Raw genomic sequence first — 23438 nt, 5'->3', positions numbered from 1 at the left:
ATAACTTATAATAACGGAAATCATGTGTTGGTGTATTCACGGGACAGAAATCGACAGATTCCGTCCGAGAAAGTAGGCCGGCTGTCAAAGGTTAATTATTGATTCATGATACATCCAGTTCAAGGTCACGCTCCCCCCCATTGCACAAACTTGTCTCCCATTCACCTCGTTAGTTACTGTTGGTGACGTTATTAGTTGTTAAATGGTGCAGGACATGCTAAGAAGGGGACTTAAAGGATTCGCAGTGCAGTTCGGGTGATGCTCCCCCCCCCCCCCCCCCCCCCTCTGTGCACATCCCTCTCCTCTGGACTGGACCAGAGCGCAACCTGCCTGAGTTCTCTCTTCTTCTTTTTTTTTGGAAAGCAAAATGGCGACAGTGTAAACGAGGGGAAGACGGGCAAACGGGCGTGAAGTGCAATGACAACCCGGAGGATACGACTCGTCGTCGTGAGGTAAGTGGGTCGCGGGGGCGCGCAGGGATACGTCGCGTCCAGCGGCTGTCATTAGTCCGGCACGTGTCGATGTGAGGGAATAACAAAGCGCCGCAGTGACCGACTGCTGCCGGAAGCTGCTGCAGCCTCAACTTCAACTCACTCGCTCTCGCTTCACAGTGTCTCCACGATTCGTTGTTGTGAGAGTTTGGTGTTCGGTGTGTGTGTGAAAAGCCGCTAGCTGGTGTCGCATTGCCTCTCCAGTGTAGTCCTAAGCTAAAGGGCGGGGGGGCAGCTTTCTGCTACCTAACTAAATAGTTCCAAAATGTGTTCAGTGTCCTAAACCCATCTTTATGTTATAGTGCACTATATTTACCTTCCCACTATTCCTTTTGTAATTCCCCTCCAACCCAACAGGACTTTTATTTCCATCTATTTTGCACTAACAAACCCAAAATACATTTCATATTTCATATCATATGTATTTCATTCTCACTGATGCTGGAGTTCTAGTGTGCCATGCTAAGCAGGTCAGCAATAACCCACATGACGTCGCCCAGCAAGTCTCCAAAACCTCGTGTTTTGTTGTTGGCTTCTCATTGTGGACTGGAGTATTGTCCACTGTGTAGTGAAGGGATTGAGTTAAAAAGGAAGGGTTTCTTAGACGCCGCCCAGGGTCACATTGAAATAAATCCGATGTGTGCAGATTTCTTTCTTTGCAGTTATTGGGGTCACAATGACGGAATTTGGAGAAGCCCCATTTTGTCCCCCTGACGCGTAGGGCAAGCGCCAGTGAGAAAACAACGTTCGATACTGTGGCAGCGAACAGGACACAAGGCCCCACCAACTGTGCTGCCATCACGGCTTGGTAAGACATTTAACCGGGATAAACAGCAACGTACGGACACAAGGTGCTAGCGGAGATGCTACACAGACAGCCATGAGAGGAGCGTTTCGTGCTTTGTGACCAAATATCAGCAGACGGGATCTCTTTCATTTAATATGGTGATCCATCCATCTCCGTTTGGTCTACTGTGACCACTCGGAATTGTCGTATGGATAATATGTGAAAAACAAGGCAGTTACTGATTTTCTGTGACTGTCAATCAATGTCGATCAATATTCATTAGCAAGAGAACTGACAGCAGGGACGACGAGCGCGTTGGTAAAATAATGGCCGCCACATTTCCACCGTGGACGTCCCAAGTGAAGGCTGTAAAGCAAAGTCCTTGCGCTCCCTGCAGGTGTCTGAGGGTGAGCTTAGGTTCCCACAGGAGGGAGTCTGTGGCTGCTTAGTGTCGGTTGCACTGCATTAGTATACCGCCCGAGAGTGAAGGAGTCAACCCCTCGACTAAATAAATGAGATGGTTGAGGTGTGTTATCCACAAATTGATTATGTGTCACTTGACAAGGTCAAATATTTTAACCAAGACGTCCCTGAATGCTCGGCATAGCAAACAGCTATGTGTTCTGCGTTGGCCTGGCCGGCTGCTTACGCCGCTATAAATGAAGACACCTGGGACTACTTAAATGGGAGTACACTGGCCAGAATTAGCAGCTCATCTGAGGAGCAGCTGTGGTGATGGGATATTTTAGTAATCATCCGGGTCCACCAAGAACATCGAGGTCTGCAGAAATACATCAGAAGCGCTGGGGGGGAAGGGGTGAGGTCAGCGCGCCTTCATAGAATCACACTTCCCCTCGTTAAGTAATCCTCATGAAATGAATAACTGTCGCAGTTGTTTCTCTCAGTGACGAATGCTTTGAGGAAATACCAGTTCCCATTAGAGCTGCAAACAAAGATATAGTAGTTATAGTTATTGTGTTGAAATGTCAGAAAACAGAGAAAAATACATTTATTGTCTCGTCTGAATAACAGTACAAAGGTCCGTAGAACTATAACCTAAAGCAGCAAATGCACTCACACGAAAAACAACTCATTTATCTTTTCTTTTTAAAAAACGTTGAATATGTTTAGTAGTTGATCGATCATTGTTTTCATGTTATAATCACTGCACGGGTCCAGGCGCTACCATGTAAGAAACATATAAGTTAAAGGGGGCCTAGCAGAGGGCCTAGCTCTTTTCTCCCATAACTGCAGTGGGCCCAGCACAGGGCCTGGGTCTGCAGCGGCGCCGGGTCGGTGGGTGCTCTGCTCCTCGCACGAGTAGAACAATCTCACGACGGGCAATGGGTGTGTCTTCCCCACGCAGCTTCCAAATGTAGGTCGAAGGCGGCGGCGGATCTGGGTCTGTTCACACCGGGCTGGTCGCTGCATGAGTCTCCCCTGAGGTGTGGGATGAAAGGGATTCTGATTTCATCTGATTCCGCACGGCGTCCTATCCAGGTGGCACCAATGAAAAGCTAGAAAAAGCCAACCTCCTAGCTGACTGTTTCTTTTAGATTTTGTGGGTCATAGGGAGGTACAAGCGCTGAAATGAGGCTCTTTCATAACCATTTAGTTCCTACGTAAGGTTTTTACCTGACCCGCATAAGTTTTCCTTTCGGTCTCAATATATGTTTGTCCCTACACTTTACTGGGACTTTGTTGAATTCACTACATTAACCATGTGTGGAAGTCTTTCCAACTACCCTGCCCTTTGAAAAATGAGTGAGGGTTTATATAAATAATGACTAATTCAATATATTCATGCCAAAACAAACAAAAAGGCTTCAACATAAACTTCAAATGCTCCCTTCAGTTCTCGTGTGGATGTTCCCTTTCGGATCCAAAACAGCGTCTGGGCATCAGAGGACCGACTCCCTGAGGCCGAGTGTGTCACATGTGATCACAAAGTCTTACCGAGAGCCTAAACGGGGAAGGATTACAAAAAAAAAAGAAAGTCACAATTGTCTGTGGAGTGAGCTCAAAACCTTTCCCCTCTGTTACAGGTGTGTTTCCTCAGAGCCATGCGGTGGAAGCGGCGCTTTGGCGTAAACTCGTGAGTACAAACGCACTTCTTTCATTTGTCTCCTGTTCGACATTCTGCACCATCACTGAAATGGGCCTCTGCTGAAGCTCGACAAACACGGGTGGTATTAACAGAATGCCTTCTCTCATTAGAAGTGCCACTGCCGACTCAAGACAGGAATCACAACAAGATGACCCGCCGCGTGGCGCCGCTCTCACAACCCGTTCGGATTAGCCGCTGAACTGAAATGACTAGTTAGTATTTGAGCGAGCGTTGATTAGCGCTCAAATGGAAAAGCGAGACAAACGGGTGTTCCGCCGGCGTTTAATGCTAAGGTTATTACCATTATCTTCATTATAATCACAATGGCAGCGCGCAAAGCTAAAATGTGGCCCTGCTCTTCAGAGGTGTGATCCTTCAGAGGCACAGTCCTGCGTCTGCTCGCCAGCTTGACACCTGAAACTGCAGCTCCGATGTGTGAAATGCTCCGAAACCACGGCTGGGTGTGATTACCAGTCAAATTAAATCGGAGACGTCAGTCACATGCCCGCGCTTTTCACTCCTCCACTCGTCAGGTTGCTGGGAGTGACAAGCTGGCTGTTGATTAATCTCCAGTGTGAAACAAAATCCCTGACACACAAGTGTTTACGGCGCTGCGGCCTTTGTTTCAATTTGTTTTAAAATGCGAGTGGAGGATTTCGATGGCTGAAACCGTTCTCATTTACAAAGTGGGTTTCAAATATTCCCCGGAGGTCTTTGGATGTGATGCACATTGTTATTCATATTTATCATTTGGCAATATATATATATATATATATATATATATATAAGTATAATAATTTAAAGGTCTTTACAAACCCTGACCTTTTTTCCTGTTCAATAGGTTTGTTATTGTCATATACGTTCACTATTCCAACATTTTTTCAATAGATTTAAATCACTGCTGGTGTGAATAGTCTCGTTGCTTATTAGTGACTGTGTGTAAAGGCCTTTAGTCTGCTGGTTAAACTAAACATGTAATAAACGGCATTGAGGCATCATAACGGACACTCAAAAACCAACAAAACAATAAACGGTCAATCACAAATATGAGTCAGATTCTTCATTCTTCAAATGAGAATAACAATTGTAGTGCAGCTACTTCCCAGCTTCTTAACTTTGATACCACTGAACATCCCTTATACAATTTTATCTCTTTTCTCGCTACAAATTCACCGAACCAAATGCACACAAGTACCATGCAGGCAGTAACAAACTGTGTGTAAATACCTTAACAAGGCCTCAGAATACATTGGGAGCTTTCTATTGCGTGCATTTTGAATCCCTGTGTTGCATTAGAGACGACCATCTCCGTGGAATACACTTAATTGTGGCCACCAGAATAACCTGGAGCTAGTTCAGTTTTTTTTCAGGCATTCCAATGGTTTCGCATCCAAACTCCAACCCTGGTTGTCAAATATCAGCCGTTTCCCTGCTTCCATTTGAGTCCGTTAACGGAAGGAAAAGGCGAGCACCACGGAGCGAGGACGAGCCGGGTGTTTGCTGGTGAGATTCTACGAAATTACCAGGGATGAGGGTTCATTCTGTGGTTCGTGCCTCTGTGACTCTCTGCAGGCTGATTATACAAAACCCCTGAAGCGAGCAGCTTTTGAAGCCAGTGTATGTCACCACATCCAAGCCTGACATTCCCCTTGTCTTTAGTTGTGACTTTTGGCTATTTACATGTGAATTCGGTGACAAATGATCTCTTCTGACGGATGAATTTGTTTTTAAGTGATTTCAGCTACTAAGGGGCCGGGCATGTGAGAGCGATTCGGTCCACCGAGGCCCGAATGAAGCTGCAGGTCCAGAGGGAGGGGGGGGGGGGGCAGATGTCTGGTATGCAGCCGCGGTTATGGAGCGCTTCCTCCACTAAGGGGCAGGATCAGATCACTGATGCACTCGGCCCCCGCTCAAAGGGATGAAGCAGCGTCAGGAGAAGGTGCGCTGTGCAATCTCATTAAAAGGAACCGATAAGGCACAATCACAGAGAATAGATTGGTATTAAAAACTTTTCTTTAGAAGCTTGTGATCATATTAAAAAATACCTGAATCAATAACATGCAGTTCTGATTGAAGAATATACTGATCTCTAAGGACAATAATACAAATGCTCACATGCTAAAATACTTTTAATTAAAATGAACTAAATAATAATTATATCCAGGGCTACATATTTTTCCTATTTAAGGACTCATCAGATTGTCGAATCAGAATGTATCCCCTCAGAACATTTCAGTCCAAACAGTCTGAGAGTTCGGATTAGCGAGTTTTTTTCTGTGCCTGAGCTGCGAGGCGGCTAAATCTACCTGTGATACCGATCTGAGGTTGAGCTCGGCACTTTCCTCATTAATTTCCCACTTATTCTCCGAGTCGGTTGTGATATTCACAAGATCGCAGCAATGCGGGGCACAGGTTAGGCGCGATTATGCTGACGGAGGGCTTTTTACAGCTATGCTCAATGAAATGTGGAGTACAGGATTAGACGTGCAGGAAGTTGTACAGTGATTAACCTTCATTTGAGTCCCCTCGGTGATCTCTCCGAGGCAAATCCTCCCGCCGTCAGGTTCGGTTCTCCGCCTTGATGAGTGACCTTCAAAATGATAGATCGAGGCATTGCCGCTTCTTCTTTGCGCTTATGAAGCTTTTGTTTGGCTATTCAGGGCGTGCAAATGCTTCCTTAAACTCTACCCACCACTTCGATTCATTCAGAGGCAACTCAAAGTTTCCCATGTGGTTTCTGACCACTGGAGGCGTCATGTAGCAGTGCGCCTTAGGGGTTTTCCTAGTGGTTTGTTATATTTGCTTTTATTAAATGAAACTGCCAGTCAGGTGACATGGCATAGTGACTCATAGTAACGTTTTCATAGTACGTAAAGGGGGAACGGCTCATGCGGTTTGTCTTTTATTTTATTTTACGCAGGTTCCGATGGCAGCAGGTGCCATCTGTTGGTAGCGTTTGTTACTGCCTGTATAGATTATAGTAACAAACTGTAATGACGGAAAGTACTGCCGGGGCATGTAGTTATTTTTCAATTTTTCTGTGGGGATCTGTTCATCAGTTTGTAATTGAAGGAGATCAAATGGCTGGCGTCGCTGTGTGAATGCGGTTGATCCATTCGGGGTCAAATGTTTGTTTAAAGACAACAGGAGGCGCGTTCAGGCGCTGCGACTAACATCTCCATCTCAGAAAGACATTTTGTTTATTGATAGCAACAGCAAGTAGACATCTGCCGGTGGGGTAGAGATTGTTTTAACCAGTTTCCCCCACAAATCCACTTGTTTCATGAATTATCTAGAAATACATGTCAGTCATTGCAAACAACACACGATAAAACAGATATCTGCACCAGAAAACAACATTTTAACAAGCTTCTCTTTGTTTGAAAAATGTTACCCTGGTCTTTTATTTGTCTGAAGAAAATACACATTTTTATTTTCTTGTGTTTTTTTTAGGTTTCTGATGTGGTATCAGCAGTTATTGCAATCTAACCTATAATGGCTAAGACTGCGTGCAAATTATGTCTTCATTTCAACAAGCTAAGCGTTTCTGGAAAAAAAAAAGGATTAATGAAAGCTCGAATATCACAGTTGCTAAGCTCCATTTAATCAATTAAATGTATTGATGCCATCATTTTCTAGTCATTATGTAAAGATATTTAACACTACCCTGGTTTCATTTCATAATATTTCATGCCACGGCATCCTAATCACGCTAATCCTTTTCCCTCACACGCGGCACCACTGGCGAAGCCACTTCTGTCCGATGCTATCTTGTGTTTTTCCGTGCGTCCGTGCTGCAGGAGCCGGCTTTCACAACAATGGCGGGCTCTCTCCATCGCGCCCCTTCCGAGCCAGGACATTTTTTGAGCCCCTTTGATTCGGCGCGATTTGTTTTGATGTGAGGAGTGAGTGGTTTTTAAAATCTCCTTAACTCCCCGGGTCCGGCCCAGCCTCCCACAGGGCTAATGACCACAGCCTGGCCCCCCGTTGAATAAAACAGACGCTCGCGAGGTGGAAGTGGGGAGGAGGACCAGGGGTTAGACGCGGGCCCTCCTCCTACAGTACACCTCCATTGATAAGATTGCATTAATTGGTATGAATAGAGAGGAGGTTTTTTTTTTTTCTTCCTCTCCCTCTCCTTGTATACATTTACCATTATACTCATTAGCTTCCCGTTGCCTCCCAGCGAGCTGCTCCTCCACATCCCCCGGGGTCTCCTGGGAGGCAATTTGCATCTCTCCATGGTGTCCCTCTGGGGTTATTGAGGAAATATTAGCCCCTTTTCTTCTGTGGCCCGACCCCTTTGATTTATTTGGAGCCGGGGCCGATAGAGTGGCACTCACATGTTAATGACTGCCGTTGATACAGGCCCCTGGTGCAAGACGACTCATTGATCTGGGTTGAAAAGGTACAATTGACAAGCAGTGCTGAATAATCGCCTTACATGCTTCCGCGTGTGTGCACGTGTGTGTGCGTGTACGCGGACCTTGGGAAATGACAAGGAGAATCCCGTCGCTGACAAGGCCGCTGAGCTCAAGCTGTCCACTTTTCCCCCGATAGAGTGGGATAAATGGGCGCCTCTTTTGTCGGCCCCTCGCATTCCCAATTCCGCGCGACTCCCTGACGGCCGCTGTTTTTCATCTCTTTGACCCGGCGCGTTCGCCTGTTTGAGCCGCTCCGAGCTCCCCTAAACCCAAATCAGAGGCAGTACACAACGAGCTTGATCCAGCTACTGTTTAGAGTTGTTTGTCTAATAATAGAACTCAAGGTGCCTCCTGAGGGCTCGGTACGGTTGCCATTAGTGACTGCGAGGCCCGTACTCCCGGCTTTGCCCCTCCCACCTCTGTTGGTTCCTGCCGCGGTGCACTCGCATTATGTTTTAAAGAAAGATAACGAGAGGTTTCATCCTAATATCTGCGGTACTTGACATGCCTCCGAATTTTAAGCTCGCTGATGTCTGCTGAGCAATGTGGAGCCCGTCCTCAATTTGGAGAGCAGCTTGACACCGACTGCCTTTCATCTGGATGGTCACATGTCTGCAGCAAAGCGGCAACAACATAGTTTGATATATATATTAATAAACGCATCTCAACCAAAGAGAGAAGCACCCGCCCAATCCTGGCAACAACCTCTGTCTGTCTCGCATCGTGTTTGTGAACTATTGGTTCGTATAGTAATCAAAAACATTTAATAAAAGTCAACACCTTAACTGGAGCCAAACAGAAATACCCGGGCCCAGGCAGCCGCTGCGTGTGCTGTGCGTCTGCTTTAAAGAGGTTGTGTGTACAACTTGCGAAGCTCATGCATATTGTTGCAAAGGGGTGCAACGAGGTGTGTCATTCCGACGAGCCGGCGCGGCGTGCCAAAAGTAGGCAAGTGGGCAAGTGGGTAGTGGGTAGTGGTGGTGGCGATGACGTGTTCGGGGGTTTGTTTTCCTCTCGGCGGCGGGAGATGAGACGTTGTGTGTCTAAACAGAGCAGATAGGATGTTTATGAGAGACCATCTGCCCTGCCCTCCTCAACGTGAGAGCAGCCTCATTAAAACGGTCACATGCCTGAGAAATTTCTTCTTCCCCTTCTTACCCCCTTTTTTATTATTAAAAAAAAAGGAGTTTAAAACTAACAAAGCCTTGGGAAATCCCCATCAGACACCCCTCCCTTAATCCATTTAATTTTGAAAGGTATTGTTTAAAGCTTTAAAGTTTATATCGTTTAATCCCCCTCCAACACTACGGGCAGCAAATGAGGCCGTGTCAGCAGCTTGAACAGATATAATCTACTCCACACAACAGAAATCCTCCTTCAAGACAAGGTTGCATGGGGTTTCCTGTGAACTCGCTGTTTGATGTTTCTACCTGCTATTGAACATGACTTCTGTCTTAACCCGACTGTCACTCGCTCCCTGTCCCCTTTTATCACTCCCAATGTTCTCGCTTCACCTTTTTTCATCAGTAAATCTTCCATCGCAGCCGCCGCTCTCATTCCCTCCCTTTTTTTTCTTTAAGAAGGGGGGGGGGCAATGAAAAGTCTTATTGTGGGCAGGTTAGGGGAGATTTTTTCCATGGTACGTGTTGCTCGTGTTGGACGTTGGTTCAAGGCTCTCACCTGTTTAACCATCATCCTGTCTACGTGGGTCCTTTTTATTTTAATCTTTTTATTGTGTCTCCACTGTCAGTGTACATATTATTTAGTATGTACCACGTCTTTTCACTATACTTTTCAACATTTATTATTGAAAATTGCAATACAGTCTGGTTAGTTTAGCTTAGCGGCTCTGTCCAAAGGTTTGTCCACCATAACTTGTCATTTACTTTATTTATTTTGAGTAACCTACGTAGCCACTGTTCCCTCTCTGTAACTCAATGTAGTCTCTCATTCAGCATTTGGGGGGAAAATGCAGGAAGATTTCCCTTTTTCTCAGTAAATTTGGGGAGGCAATAATACTTTGAGGATTATACTGTGCTAGTTCAATGGACATATACTGTATAAGTATATGAGAAACTACAAGTGAAATTAGTCAGAGAATCAAGATGCATATTGAGACTAAGACGTGTTTGGTATGTTTTTTTCTTCCAATGCTAGATTTTTCGTTAATGAATTAGTTAAAAAATAATTAATGTAGTTCAAAATTGCAATTGATCCTTGACTGAGATTTTCTTTTTCCTGGAGCGAAACTTTCACTTCATGTCTTTATTATGAACTTGTGTTCACAATAGACGAAGGTCTAGTTTTTTTAATACTATCAGTATTTATAATAAAGTTAGCTGTCTGGCTGCAGAATTTTTTTGCGCCCTTTTTGAAGTTACCACTTCCTTTATACTTTTTGTGAATCTTCTTTCTAAAATCACTTGAATGGACCCCCAATGTCTTTAAGAATACCTTAGTGTTTAGCTTTCTTACAATAAAGAACAGTGTTTTCTCTGCAACCCTCACTTTCCTTCAATGTATAATTTGAGTGATATAACTGTATCTATTTCCACTCAAGCAGTAAATTACATTGTTTAGTTATCACAGGCTTTGCGTAATTACATTTGTGCAATTCAGGATGACAGGGCTGATAGTGTCTGCACAAGACGCTGGCATACATAATCACAGCCAAAATCCCATTAGGGAGAATGGAGCCCATTATTATGGAAATGACCTATGGGTGACAAGAATTCAGTGGGATAAAAGAGAGCGTAATCCAGACAAAGGCACCATGTCAAGCCCTTCTCTGTATTTTCTCCTGTGCAAATTTATGAAATCTGGGGTGTTTCTTCTGTTGCTGTGTTTCTGTACATTGTTGCGTGAGGAAAGCGAGATTTGGCTTGTGGCGTATTTTTGTTAATTTCTCCTTTCCCCTCTGCCGTCTGATACTGCGGGGTAGGGGCTGCGCAGGCTAGGAAAGTAGAACAAGAACTTCACATTGTTTTCCTTTTTTTCTTCTCCTGCTGTGGCACCTTCTCTAAAGGAGAACGCACTCACCTTGGGATTACCGGAATGTCAAGGCGAATCTCCGTCTGTTTGTTTTTGAGCCTGCCTTTGATACCCCCTGCGCTTAAGAGGCAGCTTCATAAATTCACACTGTGTCAAATAAATCAATAGATCCCATTAGCAGAGGAAGTTGTGTAGTTCGGTACTTGAGGGACCTCGGCTCCCCTTGTTTAGACATTTCTTCAGCAAGAGGCGATGGCAGAGGAATATGACGTTGGCTGTTGATCCATACAGACAGCTCCAGCGGTTGAAATGGTTTGGCTGACTGGTCCCGGTTGGTTTTTAGCGCTGTCTCCACTGGGCTGCCAGCCCGGGTCTTCAGTCCAACAAGGAGAAGGAACTTGCTTAGACACTCACAAGCCTACAGTGCCGCACTCGATTGTATTGGGTTGCATTATTTTCTTTAGCAGTTTTTCTTATAGTTAAATGGAGGAAGTCACTTCAAAATGACCAATGCTATGAATCCCAAGGTGTCCTGGTCTAATGGCTTGTTTTGTTCAACAGTCTAAAACCCAAAAGCTTCCATTTGAAATGATACAAAACAAAATGAAAGCAAAAAAATTGGTAGCAAATATTCTGCATCTTCTATATGAAGTAACGATGATAATTGGTTTATGGGCTGTTGTAGTTGACTAACTGTATAGTTTTTCTTTGGTGAATCAGACGTAACCAAAGTCATAAAACAACACAAACAAAGTAACCAATGGAGACGGTGGGAGGCCAGCGAACCTTTGTATTCTGCCCTGTAAAATGATCCACAGCAGGGAAATGCAAATCTTACTTGACGGTTATTCATGTCAAGTAAAGTCCTTCAATGACGTTGACTATCTTTTTGTTTTGAGAGGGTCACATTGTGCGCAGAAAGATGCCGTTACTTCCTTCAAAGAACAAAAAAATGAATGTGCACAGCATTTCAGTGAAATGACTTGAGCAGAGCATGACTGGAAGATGAAAGGGAACCGGGCCTGACGAGCACCGAGGTTGTGTGCAAGACTCAAAGCCGTGCAGATGTGAGTACATGGCACGAGTCCCGGCCCACCAGCTCTCAGAGAGAGCGCATGTTTAACTGCATCACGCAAAGTGATTACAATTCCTTTCTCTGTTGGTACAAATTGGAGCTTTTATTGTTATCAGCCAGCAGTTTATCAGGTACACCTGAGCAACCTAATGCAATCCAATGCAACGGCCTGATAAAGCCTGTCCAAACCTGACTGTATAGTCTGCATAGAGGCAGAGTTGAGCACATCAGTCACATCACATAATACCATAATACTAATATGGTCCACCCTGGACTGATCACTAAGATACAGTTGCTGTATTGGATCAGATTGCACGGATGCACCTCATAAAATGGCAACTACATTGAACTAAAAGTGAATAGTGTCTTTGGAAAAGTGATTCTCGAAAGTGAAAAGACGTGGCCAAATACCTCCATTGTCTATTCCATTGTCTAACACAACGATAACGATGCACCTCCTAAATCTCATTTACAGAAACAGAAAGATTGAGGCCAGCGATCAGGGTTGGTGAAAGCTCACAGCAGATCGATCGGTGCACGCAGCTTAAGTGTATTAGAGCTCATAATCCCTGTAAATATCTCCAGGCAAGGCGAAGTCAGCCTTTTAACATCGACTAAATGAAGCTAGCGGAAGCAAATAAATTCATAAAGAATTGCATTGTTGAGCCCCTATTCTTTATATACATATATATATCCATCCATCCATCTTCACACAGCTTATACTACACACAACTGGAGGCTATAAATATATATATAGTGTGTGAGTCGGCTGCTAATGATGCTTCGCACACATTTTGAACCAAGATATTTTGATGGTTTGCCACCCCGCCGTTTGGGGGGTAACAGCAAAGTTCGCTTTTAAATGGAGAGCGTCTGTTCCCCCTTCGAACCTTTTGACACCACAACAGATGGGGAGAGTATGGAGCTCGGAAGGTTTTACCTCGGAGGTGGTAACAGTGAAGCCACTCATTAACACCGAATTTACCACTTCGTTAGCAACGCAGCTTCCTGCAGAGAGCGACCAGCCCTGCATGTCAAAACCCACTGAGCGCACGTTTTGAACTAAATCAACTCTGGACAGCACGCTTAAGTCTGTGCAGTTCACACACGTTAAATCATATTCTTATTATGAACCTACTTAATGACTAAGTTTACCAAAAACGTATGACCAACAAACGAGTGTGTGCATAAAGGCGCGATATTTGTCTTTATGCAGGCCTATGTTTGTGTTTTAAACAGATTGTCTCCCTGCCAATTTGTCAGGATTGGAGTAACAACAGTCTCATGCTGGGATCCGTGTTGGCACCATCACAGAGTGATAAGACGCAATATGATCTCATTGGAGGTGTACTTTGTTCCCATGGAAATTGGTCAATTTTAGCAGACGACTGAGAACTTTAGGCGGAGAAGCAGGGCAGGTTGAGTCCCAGGGGTACGCTCACATAATTAAGCATCCTCGCAAGGGTATTCAGGGCTAACAGCAGGGTTTGTTGTGAATAGAGGTGGCGAAAAAGGGTGTTGGGGAAATCATAATGCGCCGCAGAATAATACAGCTCTGGTTTTAGGGAGAAAAATGGGGCTTCTTCTCTCTTTTCTTTTAACAGCACCACATTATCAGTGTGACTTTATTAAACCAGTTGTGCGAGAGTGTTTCATTTTGTAATTTCCATCGGCATTATTTCCTTCTGCAAATTGTCTTTGGCTGGTTCAACACTGCACCTGAAAAAAATATTAGGCTGATAAGCAATGCCGGCTTCACACGGCCAGCCTGCAAATGAAAAGGAATATAAAGTGCACTTGGATGAATTTGTGATATTCTTTCATGTTTTCAGATTGTATCGGAGCTATGTCGGATCTGAGACGAAATGCACGAGAGGACAAAGACGTGCAGTGGCTGTCTGACAGCCCAGGTCGAACTCAGGAGCCATTACAGAGTCACACATTCTCCCCAAAGAACAATGCTGCAGGTCTGTCCTCGGATGAACACGAAAACCTTTTAAATGGAACCCAGCCGAATCCATTTGTATACAGCGGGGGCCCCGCTGTTCCCCATGCAGGCAATTCATTGCCTTCAGGAGCACTTGTTAATGGACCTGGTTCACACCCCACCTCAGAGGTACACTGTGTCCTGAACAAAGGCACTGTTTTATCCAACAATGTCCTGGATGCCGCGTGGCAAGCGGGGACGGACACGAGCCCCGAGGTGTTACCACCACCTAGTGAGCTTCAATCAGACGCTTGGAAGAACACAGCGGGGCCCGTCTTGAAAACACTGGCCACACAGCCAGGTGTCAACACGCCACTGTCTCACTCGGAGGAGAACGAGTCCAAACTGGCCTGTCCCGCTCCGTCGGGTGCAGGTGGCGCGGAGCAAATGCACATTAGCCAACCCTTGACAAAGCAGACCACGAAAACAGGATCTCGCCGGGACGTGGAACGGTCAGGGAGCTCCTCGGATGATCACGAGGACGCCGAGGCGGTCGGGTGGGATTCAGCGAGCGAGCGCTTCTTGCACAATGACAGAAGGCTGGAGACCAGAGTGATGCACCGGGGGGACAGGAAGCACAACACGCATGCAAAAAGCATGTCAGCCTCTCTGAAAAAGGTTAACAGCAGCTTAAACCACACACACAAACACGCCTGCTTCTGCAGCGATGCTGGAAACGTTGACGTCGCCAACCAGACTGATGCTGGGGCTGCCCGATCTGGTTTTAAAAACTCTGCAGTGCCACTCAAGGGTCTCTCTAGGAACACAGAGTCAGACTCGTGGGACGTTATTTATAGCACGGCGGCACAGGCAGGCCGTAATGAGCAGAATGACCCTGAAGGTGAAGACAATTGCACCTCTAAAGAAGAACGTTTGAGGATGGAAAAAGTCCAACGAGATCCACTTTTCTTTTCATGCACAACATGCAATGTTAATTTCAAGCAGAGGAGACATTTCCATAGACATATGATGTATCATTTAAGCAAGCATAATCAGGTGAACGTCTCGCACCCCTTTATATGCAGGGAGTGTGGGCGTTTGTTCTGTGATCGCAGCGCCCTCATGAGACACGTCATTATTCACAGAGACAGGCTAGGAAAAATCCTGGGGGGAGTCGAAGATCTCAAACACCCCGTGTTGGAAGACGGGGCGGGCGCCACAGTGCGTTGCCCTCGACGCCCAGCAATCTCCGTCCAGCACGCCAAAACGCGCGACAATCTCAAACACTACTACTTCTGCGAGGAGTGTAACTACATAACGCTGACACAGCAGGCACTCGAAGCACACTTGGACACGCACAGGCCCCAACACGGGGAAATGGCTCGGGCTAATGAGGCCGAGGCAGCGGGTCGTGTCCGCTATCATTTCTTCACGAGCAGAGACAACGTAGCGTTGGAAGGACGTTGCGAGCTGGAGCGCTTCCGTTGGCTCGGTAATTGCCAAAAGGTCGCCGACCGGCCCGATCCAAATCTGCATAGGTCGACTGGGGAAAGGCCCCATTTCTCCCACCGTTCTGGTAAAAAGGGGGACGACACAACTGTAAACGCAGCTCCGCTTAGCGGCCGTGTCGGCTGCACCGAGAACACGCCGCCGCCGTCTGTGTGGAGGGTCGACAGGCATGGAAAATTACTCCTGCAGACGGCAGCACAATCAGATGCGGCAAAAGATCTCACCTGCGTGGAGGAGCACAATGACTGCGAGGCCTTTGGCAGCTCAAAGCAGGCAACCTGTCCTGCGCCCCCCGATTTCTTACCGTCAGCAGGAAGTCCTACATTAGTTCAGGAGCTCCGTCAGGGTGGAGTAAGCGACCATGGGCTACACGTGCAGGCAAACCCAAATGATCCGTCTTTGGGAAAAAGGTCAACGCCCCTGCAAAGCACCATTGCCCATGTCAATGGTGGCGTATCGGCTCGGTTTAGCCAAAGGTTCAACAAACTGCCTGCGAATAAGGAAGCCGAAAAAGGCCGCAAGGGCAGCAGCGATGACACGCGCAGCGCCGCCGGCCGCTTCTTGGAAAGCGGGAACGCGAGGAACCCGTACGCTCGGAGGTATTTCACAAAGAGGCACAGGTATTCAGCCGAAGACCAAAGCCCTCGCGTGCTCAAGGATGAAGAGGAAGGAGGTGAAGACTGCAGTGACATAGAGCAGCTCATAATCAAGGAGGAGCTCATGGACACGGCGGCGTGTGACGATTGCCCACAGTCGCCGCCCCGTATGTCGACGGGGGACACCTTTGACGTCTTCCCCACACCGGCGCTGGAACACAAGCGCTGTCCCTACTGCCCGGCCACGTTCGAGTCGGGTGTGGGCCTGTCGAATCACGTGCGAGGACACCTCCACAGGGTCGGCTTGAGCTACAACGCCAGGCACGTGGTCCCGCCGGAGCAAGTGGCTCTGCAGGACCATCAGCCACGTACCCGCAGAAGGATCCCCAGAGGCACGAGGAGAATGATTAAAGGTATGGGTGTTGATTTACTATGACGCTGTACATTTTTTGATAATGTACCTCGTCGCTTGTCACGCTGTCATATCTCTGTTGACTTTTCATTCAGCACCAACATCAGGCCCAAATGTTAAAAGTTTCTTGTTTCCTTTAGTGGTTTACGACCAAACACCTGCAAACATTCTCGCTGGCCTCAGATGTACTTGTACTCTGTGCTAATTGGCAGATGTTAACATGCTAAAGTGAACATTGCAGCCATTATCCTGCTTCTAAATATGTTTTCATTGTGAGAAACTCACTATAAAGATTGAGTGGTAATATGTTTGCAATTAGCAACCATTTCCAAGATCACCATTTAGTTTAGTATGTGTAAACATTATGATGCAAAGTGCTTTAGATGTAGAGCTGGGTCAACTGATGCTGTTACAGTATAGATATTTAAGTTCAGAGCATATCCATTGCTAGCAAAGCATGGCAGGGCTCAGCTAGCAGCTCACGGTGCTAATAGTGCAAACAAGGACCAACGGTGCTGACAGAGATAACAATGTTTACCTGCTGGGAGCTATGCTTCTGTGACGATCGGCCCGCCGTTATCAGGTGATATGTGTGAGCAAAGCGGTGACGCCAGCTAACCAAAGGCACATGTCTCAGGTGTTTAAACAAAGCATAAGAAGTTTGGGTTCCAAAACAGTACATCTTGAATATCAGCTTGGTGTTTTTTGTTCTTTCAAAACTATGTTTTTAACAAATCTCATCTGATATTCCAGGTGTTAACCCAGAAACCCAAGCAGAGCACAAATGTCCACTGTGCAGGGGTTGGTTCGATACGAAGACCGGCCTTACTAACCACGTGAGGGGACACCTGAAGCGAATCGGTACGAGTGTCGCCAGCACCGGCAAGTCCCCGCTGTGCATGCTAAAGGAGCTGCTTCGGGGCAAAAAGGAACATCAGAACACCCTCCAGGTCCTCGACAAGAGAAAACCCCCGTCGCGCATCAGCAGCGACGGGCTGATCCTCATGCACATGGGCGTCCCAGTGAAAATCCAGTTGGACATGAGGAGTCCACGTGCCACGGACAGCTTGGAGGCCAAACAGGAGCCAGAGGCCTTCTCTGATAGGAGGCTTCAGGTAGAAGCACAGCGAGGCCCCGAGGCCTCCTCCAGCACTTTAGTTGAACTGCTCGGGGTGAGACAGCGACGCATGGAGCTGTCGGCGGGAAGCAAACAGGAAGACTGGAAACCCAGTGATTTCACCAAAGACTACACGCAGGCACCAGACTGGGCTCATGGTATGCAGTCTCATTACAACGGTTTCATAAACGTGTGGTTTCAGCATCACAAGTCTCTGCAAGTACAGCGAGGGACAGCATTTATGTAAAGTGTTGTGGATTTGTAGATATACGGAGAGATACAGCATGAGAAACATCTCAATACATGCTCCTTCACGCCTTGGGTGGAAAGAAATGGCTGCTCAATAGCTCATCCATGTGTTATTCCTCTACGGATTAAACACATTTAGCTCTGTTCTATAACAGGGAAGTTCACTATTAATAGTGTGCACATTAACATTCAGTCCATCAATATTTGATGAAGATGTTTCCTGTGTCTCTTCTCAGATAGCTGTCTAATGCAGATGGATGCCAGTTATTAAACAATGGTTCACAATCTTTTGATTTTTTTTTATGGGAGGAAACAACAACAAACAAATACAGTAGATTGAATGTCGCCAAAGTGCTTTTGAAGTTCCTATTAAAAAATCATGAGATCCTATTGATGTTCAGTTGGAAGCCAGTCATCCGTGTTCCCACAATTTTGTTTAATGTCCGTCCAAAATCAAACTTTTAGTGCAAAAGGTAACGATTTAAACATCAAATTGCTCTTCACAATGTTCTACCGAGGAAATCTTTCTTTGTCTGTCCGGTCCTGAAAACTTTGTAGCACACTTTGTAGTGCGCCATTAAGGTGGTGATGAAAACACTTTTTCACACAGGATGTCATTAACATTCATCACTTGCAAATTAAATGGAAATATAAAACAGATTTATTTCAATCAATATTTATAGATATTTTGGTGAAATAATAGCAAAATTCTTATTTATTCTGAGAGATCTTGTGGGATTCCTACTTAGCAAGTATTCCGGTTAACAGGCGATGGGGCACAACTTTGCCAGTTTTCTGTCAGAAGACTAACACGTCTGTGATATGCCGGAGTAGTTTATGAATCCTCTGTGACTCCGGTGTATGTGAAAACAGCCACCTCCCCCCCCAAAGACACAAGATTGTGTTAAACTTCACCATGTAACACTTTTCAGGCAGGAGAGTGCAAATCAGATGCTTAGAATGAAAACAGGTGGAGCCGCACTGGGAGTAACAGTTTTGCTTGATAATAAAATTACCTTGTGAATTTGCACACCACCCCACAATGTTTTATTCCTTCAATAATACAGTGTCACAACTACTGATGATCTTTAGACCTCTATTGGAGATATACAGACGTATCAGGTAGACTGCATTAAGAAAATATAATCACCTGATTGTAAGTCGCTTTGGATAAAAGCGTCAGCTAAATGACATGCAATGTAATTGAAACCTAAACACTTTGATCCACTCGTTGAGACTCATTTTGTTTTTTCAACGTTCTAACTTTTCAGAGCCATGTGATGCGAGTAAGCTTTGTATTCCGTGTAACGGCGCTGTCCCCGGGCTCCCAGGTCATCTTCGGGCCTACGCACACAGGAAGAGGATGGCCTTGTTTGAAGGACCCGGTACGTCGATGGCGATGAGCGCACAGCAGACTCTCAGCATGCTGTTGTGGAAGCACCGGACTGAAGAGGAGATTTGTGAGATTTTGTAGACATTAGATGGATGTAGACGGAAATAGTAAACATCAATAATGGGAATATTTATTCAGGCCTCTTGTCAGTATTTACCCGATGCATTCCCTCAGATAAAGTACAGCGTTTTGTCTTTTTAGGCTGCGATTATAAGCCCAAGAAGCCGAGGCCTGGGCTAAAGAAAGGCGTGCTACCCTCCCTGAATGCTGAGAACTACACGTTCACCTGCAGGTACGAACAGGCAAAGGAAACCTATGTAGGCGAGCGAGCTCTCTATCCAGTTACGGATCTCATGTGTAGGCCCCAAAATAAAAGAGCTGAGGAGATGACCAGCCACTTTCAGAACTTCCAGAGTAGCTCCTAGCACCCTGAAAAAAGTGCTTGCAACCACATTGCCATTGGCAGAACTGTTGATCAAAGATTCACACCTTAAACGCATCATGGCGTAACTTTAAGCCGCCATGCGTATGGAACATGTAGCTGGATGCAGAAGAAATCGTAATACAATCAATGCAATAAAGAGTCAAGTGTGACATTCCCCACTGAAGAAGACTGCTGGGCATCGGCTGTAGAAACAGTAGGCTGTAGAAACTGGCTGCTGCTCCCTCTCTGCAGGTTCTGCGACCTCGTCTTCCAGGGTCCCCTGTCTGTCCAGGAGGACTGGATCAAGCACCTACAGCGGCACCTTCTGCACACCGGCGTGCCGCACTCAGGGACCGGGATGGTGGAGGTTCTGGGTCTTCGTCATGACGTACACATGAGTATCTGCCGTGACTAGAGATTTACCCCTCGAGAACCTCCAGCTACCTGAATTTGCACTTTGTTTGATGGAGATTGTTTTAGATTAGTCCTGCATCTGTTTTTAGGAATATACAAGAGTTAATCCAGACAATTTAATACTAGTATTATATTGATAATATTATATATGTATTAACCAATAGTTTATGTTGGATATCTATGCTTAGCCTATAAACTTAGCTAATCCCACTTTTGGGCTTTATCTTATTGACTGGTCTACTGAAGCTGGTCTGGCAGTGCAGACCTGCCATTGTTGTAAAAACATTGGTCCCCAGGATCTGTCATGATAAAGAAAAGTGCCTTTTTAAAAAGCATGTTCAAATGACAAAACTTCCAAGGATTTCAATTTCGTGTAACCTTTTAATGTCAAAAGCAGAACATTTCTCATTATAAAAAGAAACATTTCTCAATAGCTTACTCTCTTTTGCCAGAGAATCTATTTTTTTTGTCACAACAACAAAAGCTAAAAGGAGCATGCATATATTGGCAAAACGCACAAGCATTTCAATTGAGTTCACGCCTCGCTTTCTTCTGGAGACGACATCAAATCAAACGGCGCTCTCTCCCGTTGTGGAGCCGTGCGCGCGGGGCTGTCGTTAGCTGCCGGATGCTTTGTGGGATTTCACCTCCCTGCGCCTGAATCAGAGCGAGCATCTCTCTTAATCAAAGCGACATTCATTATGTTGGGACAGCTTGTTCTGTCACTGTTCTCCTGCTTAACCTTCACCCATCAGCGCAAGTTCTGAAATCCGGCTCTCATTACAGCCGCGATAGCAACGTCTTTTTATAATGAGGAATACTCTCTAGTAATAACCACAAGCGTTGCCGGGTTATAACAACAACGTGTTGTAGGAATTATCTTTTCGTCATTGCGGCAGCTCTGTACATCCCAAAGCTTGGAAATCGGTCGTTCTTGGTTGGGTTGATTTTTATTTTGTTTTTTGTAACAATGGAGAAGTTCTTTTCAAAACACAGCCACACTTTATATTATTATATTAGTCAAACTCCCCAATTCCGATCACAATTATTTTGGTTTAAAGTTCAAAATTAGAAAGTAAACATTAATATGTACTATTGCAACAACATGAATGTTTGTGTTTCAGTAAAGCAATGTAACGTTAGAATGAAGGATTTAAGTAAATGAAAGAAATAATAGCTTTTAATGAACAGATGTTATTGTTGGTCATATTCAACTTTTTTTAAATGTGTAGACGTGTAGTGAGCCCTAACACAAAAATAAGAATTCCCATAAAATATCTTACTTCCCTACTCAGGCTTGAAGGTTTTTAGACTTTCAGATTCTGATACACTTTGTAGATGTTTGTATAGAAATCAGTGACATTGAACTTGCATGATTTTAAAGTATCATTAAATTAAAACAACTAACCATAGCCATGTAAACTAAAGCATTTATTAGTGATGCCCTGCTAAGTTCAGTCCAACGTGTAATGCAGGACAGACATCGACCGGGGCCCGTTTCGTAGAGAGGAGATCCAGAACTGAGCCGAGGGCGGCATCGGACTCGCCGGGGATTCTGCTGAGATTATTCAAGCTGTGTTGGTGGAGCAGACCAAAGGTTTGGCTCCAGTCAGCGGCCTGGCCGAGATTTGGAAAACAAAAAGCTTAATTTGCAACCGAACAGAGAGCCAAACGCCGTCGGCCAGCCGAGGTCGGGGTGAACAAGAGGGCTGGTGAATTCATAGTTGAAGGATGGCTGCGCTGAATTTCTGATTGATAGATTTTCATTCTTTGGGTTTTTGTTTTGGAAAGTCATTATGGGGAGCCAATGAGACACGTCGGAACGACGAGGACACTTCCCATTGTCCCTCCCTTGTTTATGATGTTTTTCTGTTTAATTCCGTTATATCTGTATGAGAATAAGAAGTCATATGTTGATGTGAATAAATGATCATAATGCTTCCTTCAGTAACTCTTGGATGTGATAGGTGCTAACTGAGGTAATGACTCCACTTTTGCTGCTCCGGCCAGGTCTCCTCACTCTCTCCTGGTTGTAGTGATGTCCGTAGTGATGTCCTTTGCTCCAGGACACGAGGACCAGATGGAACTCTGGTTTGAGGTTCTAAAAGTGCCACAAAAACAAATACATTAGAAAAACCCAACAGGGATGTCTGTTTTTCACAAGCTGCTGTCCAGAGTGCTTGTTGTGAGCACCAAAACAATGTAGGCTGATAAATGTCCATAAAGTTAGGGTGTGTTTAGGTTTTTGGTGTGAACTGTCCCAAGAAAAGACAAAGATAATACTACTACGGCAATAGAGGATAAACTGTGACATCTTAAGAAGAACTTCAGACCACGATTGAGTATTTCATGCCCCTCTGCCATAGACTTTGGACAAGAAGTGGACGTAGTTAACGTGATGTCGGATTGATTGGATTGTGGACTCCCGTTATGAGGCCTCCAATTTGCAGATTTTTATCATCGCCATCTTGAATTACGGACCTGGCCTTCTTGACTTTTTAACGGCTGAACGGAAGTCACTACATTTGAAATGCAGAGGAGTGATGCAGAGATGCCGTACAGGGCTCTGGTATAGCCAAAGCGACCTGTCAGTCACAGTGATCCCGCCCTCAAACAGGATTTACTAAATGAACATCAGGAAGACTGAAAACTAGTAACTGAGACCATAATGTATTGTGCAAGTTGTTCACCTATGTAATAAATCAAGTTAGAAGTAGAGTCTCTCATAAACTTCCATTTAAAGCGACCTTCCTGATACAACAGGAGGAGTTGCCCCCTTCTGGCCAGAAGAGAGGACGTACCTTTAACTTCCTGGTCGGCTTCTCTCGATCGACCTGGAGCTCTCCGCCTGCCCTCAAACACACGGTCCTGTTTTATTTGTTGCAGTTGTTTGGCCAAACTCACAGATTTCAGAGTGATGTTGCACCATTATTCCCAACAGGAAGGTATTTTAAGGCTATGTGCGGTTTTAAACTCCCAGTTTTTAGCGTTCCAGGCTGAGTATTTGATGTATCTGCCGCTTGATAGCCACTCCTGGGTTTTCTACTTACCAGTGGCAAAGGGGGCTAACCCCGCAGTTTATCTTGGGCAGTATTTAAAGCAGCGATCAAAGCTGTACAAACCAATTGTCATCACGCGTCTCCGGAGGGAATTTTGAAGTACATTAATGCTCCTTCTTTGGGAAATAATTGTGCCACTCTGTGACTTCATTAGGTCTCCTGGCTGTTTCAAAAGATGTTCTCTCTGGAGGTTGAAAGCCACATCGCTGGCAGACAGCATCCCAAGGGGCCGAGAAAAAAAAGGAAAAGGGGGAGATTTTAATGAGATTGAGTTAGCCATGACCAGAATTGGGCTTTTCATTATTCCACTGGCTGAAGAGGGAGAGGGACAAGGCTGACATAAAGAAATGTGTTGTTGCAGGACCCACACTCGCCATCTGCCACAGGGGTCCAATGGTAGGCAGCCAATGCATGCTTATCATCGCCATGGGTATCAAAGGGGCCTTCTCTCTGGAGATTGCTC

General features: G+C 45.5%; 1 protein-coding gene across 4 annotated transcripts; it reads left to right on the top strand.

Annotated features, from left to right (window-relative positions):
* The first annotated feature begins 317 nt into the window (after positions 1 to 317).
* Positions 318 to 22632, top strand: znf644b (zinc finger protein 644b). Of its 4 annotated transcripts, none has more exons than XM_062563525.1 (8): positions 318 to 452; positions 1213 to 1299; positions 3324 to 3373; positions 13708 to 16320; positions 17073 to 17594; positions 18957 to 19070; positions 19280 to 19370; positions 19755 to 22632. In XM_062563525.1, exons 4-8 carry the CDS (start codon positions 13722 to 13724, stop codon positions 19915 to 19917), a joined length of 3489 nt encoding a protein of 1162 aa, XP_062419509.1. In that variant the 5' UTR covers positions 318 to 452; positions 1213 to 1299; positions 3324 to 3373; positions 13708 to 13721; the 3' UTR covers positions 19918 to 22632. The 4 variants fall into 4 exon arrangements, with proteins under 4 accessions (XP_062419509.1, XP_037325983.2, XP_037325984.2 ...); XM_037470086.2 differs by having other exon boundaries at positions 1138 to 1299; XM_037470087.2 differs by lacking the exon at positions 1213 to 1299.
* The last annotated feature ends 806 nt before the right edge of the window (positions 22633 to 23438 follow it).

This window comes from Pungitius pungitius, chromosome 7, assembly GCF_949316345.1.
Source record: "Pungitius pungitius chromosome 7, fPunPun2.1, whole genome shotgun sequence".
NCBI classification, from domain to species: Eukaryota; Metazoa; Chordata; class Actinopteri; order Perciformes; family Gasterosteidae; genus Pungitius; species Pungitius pungitius.
This window is presented reverse-complemented; position numbering and strand designations above follow the sequence as displayed.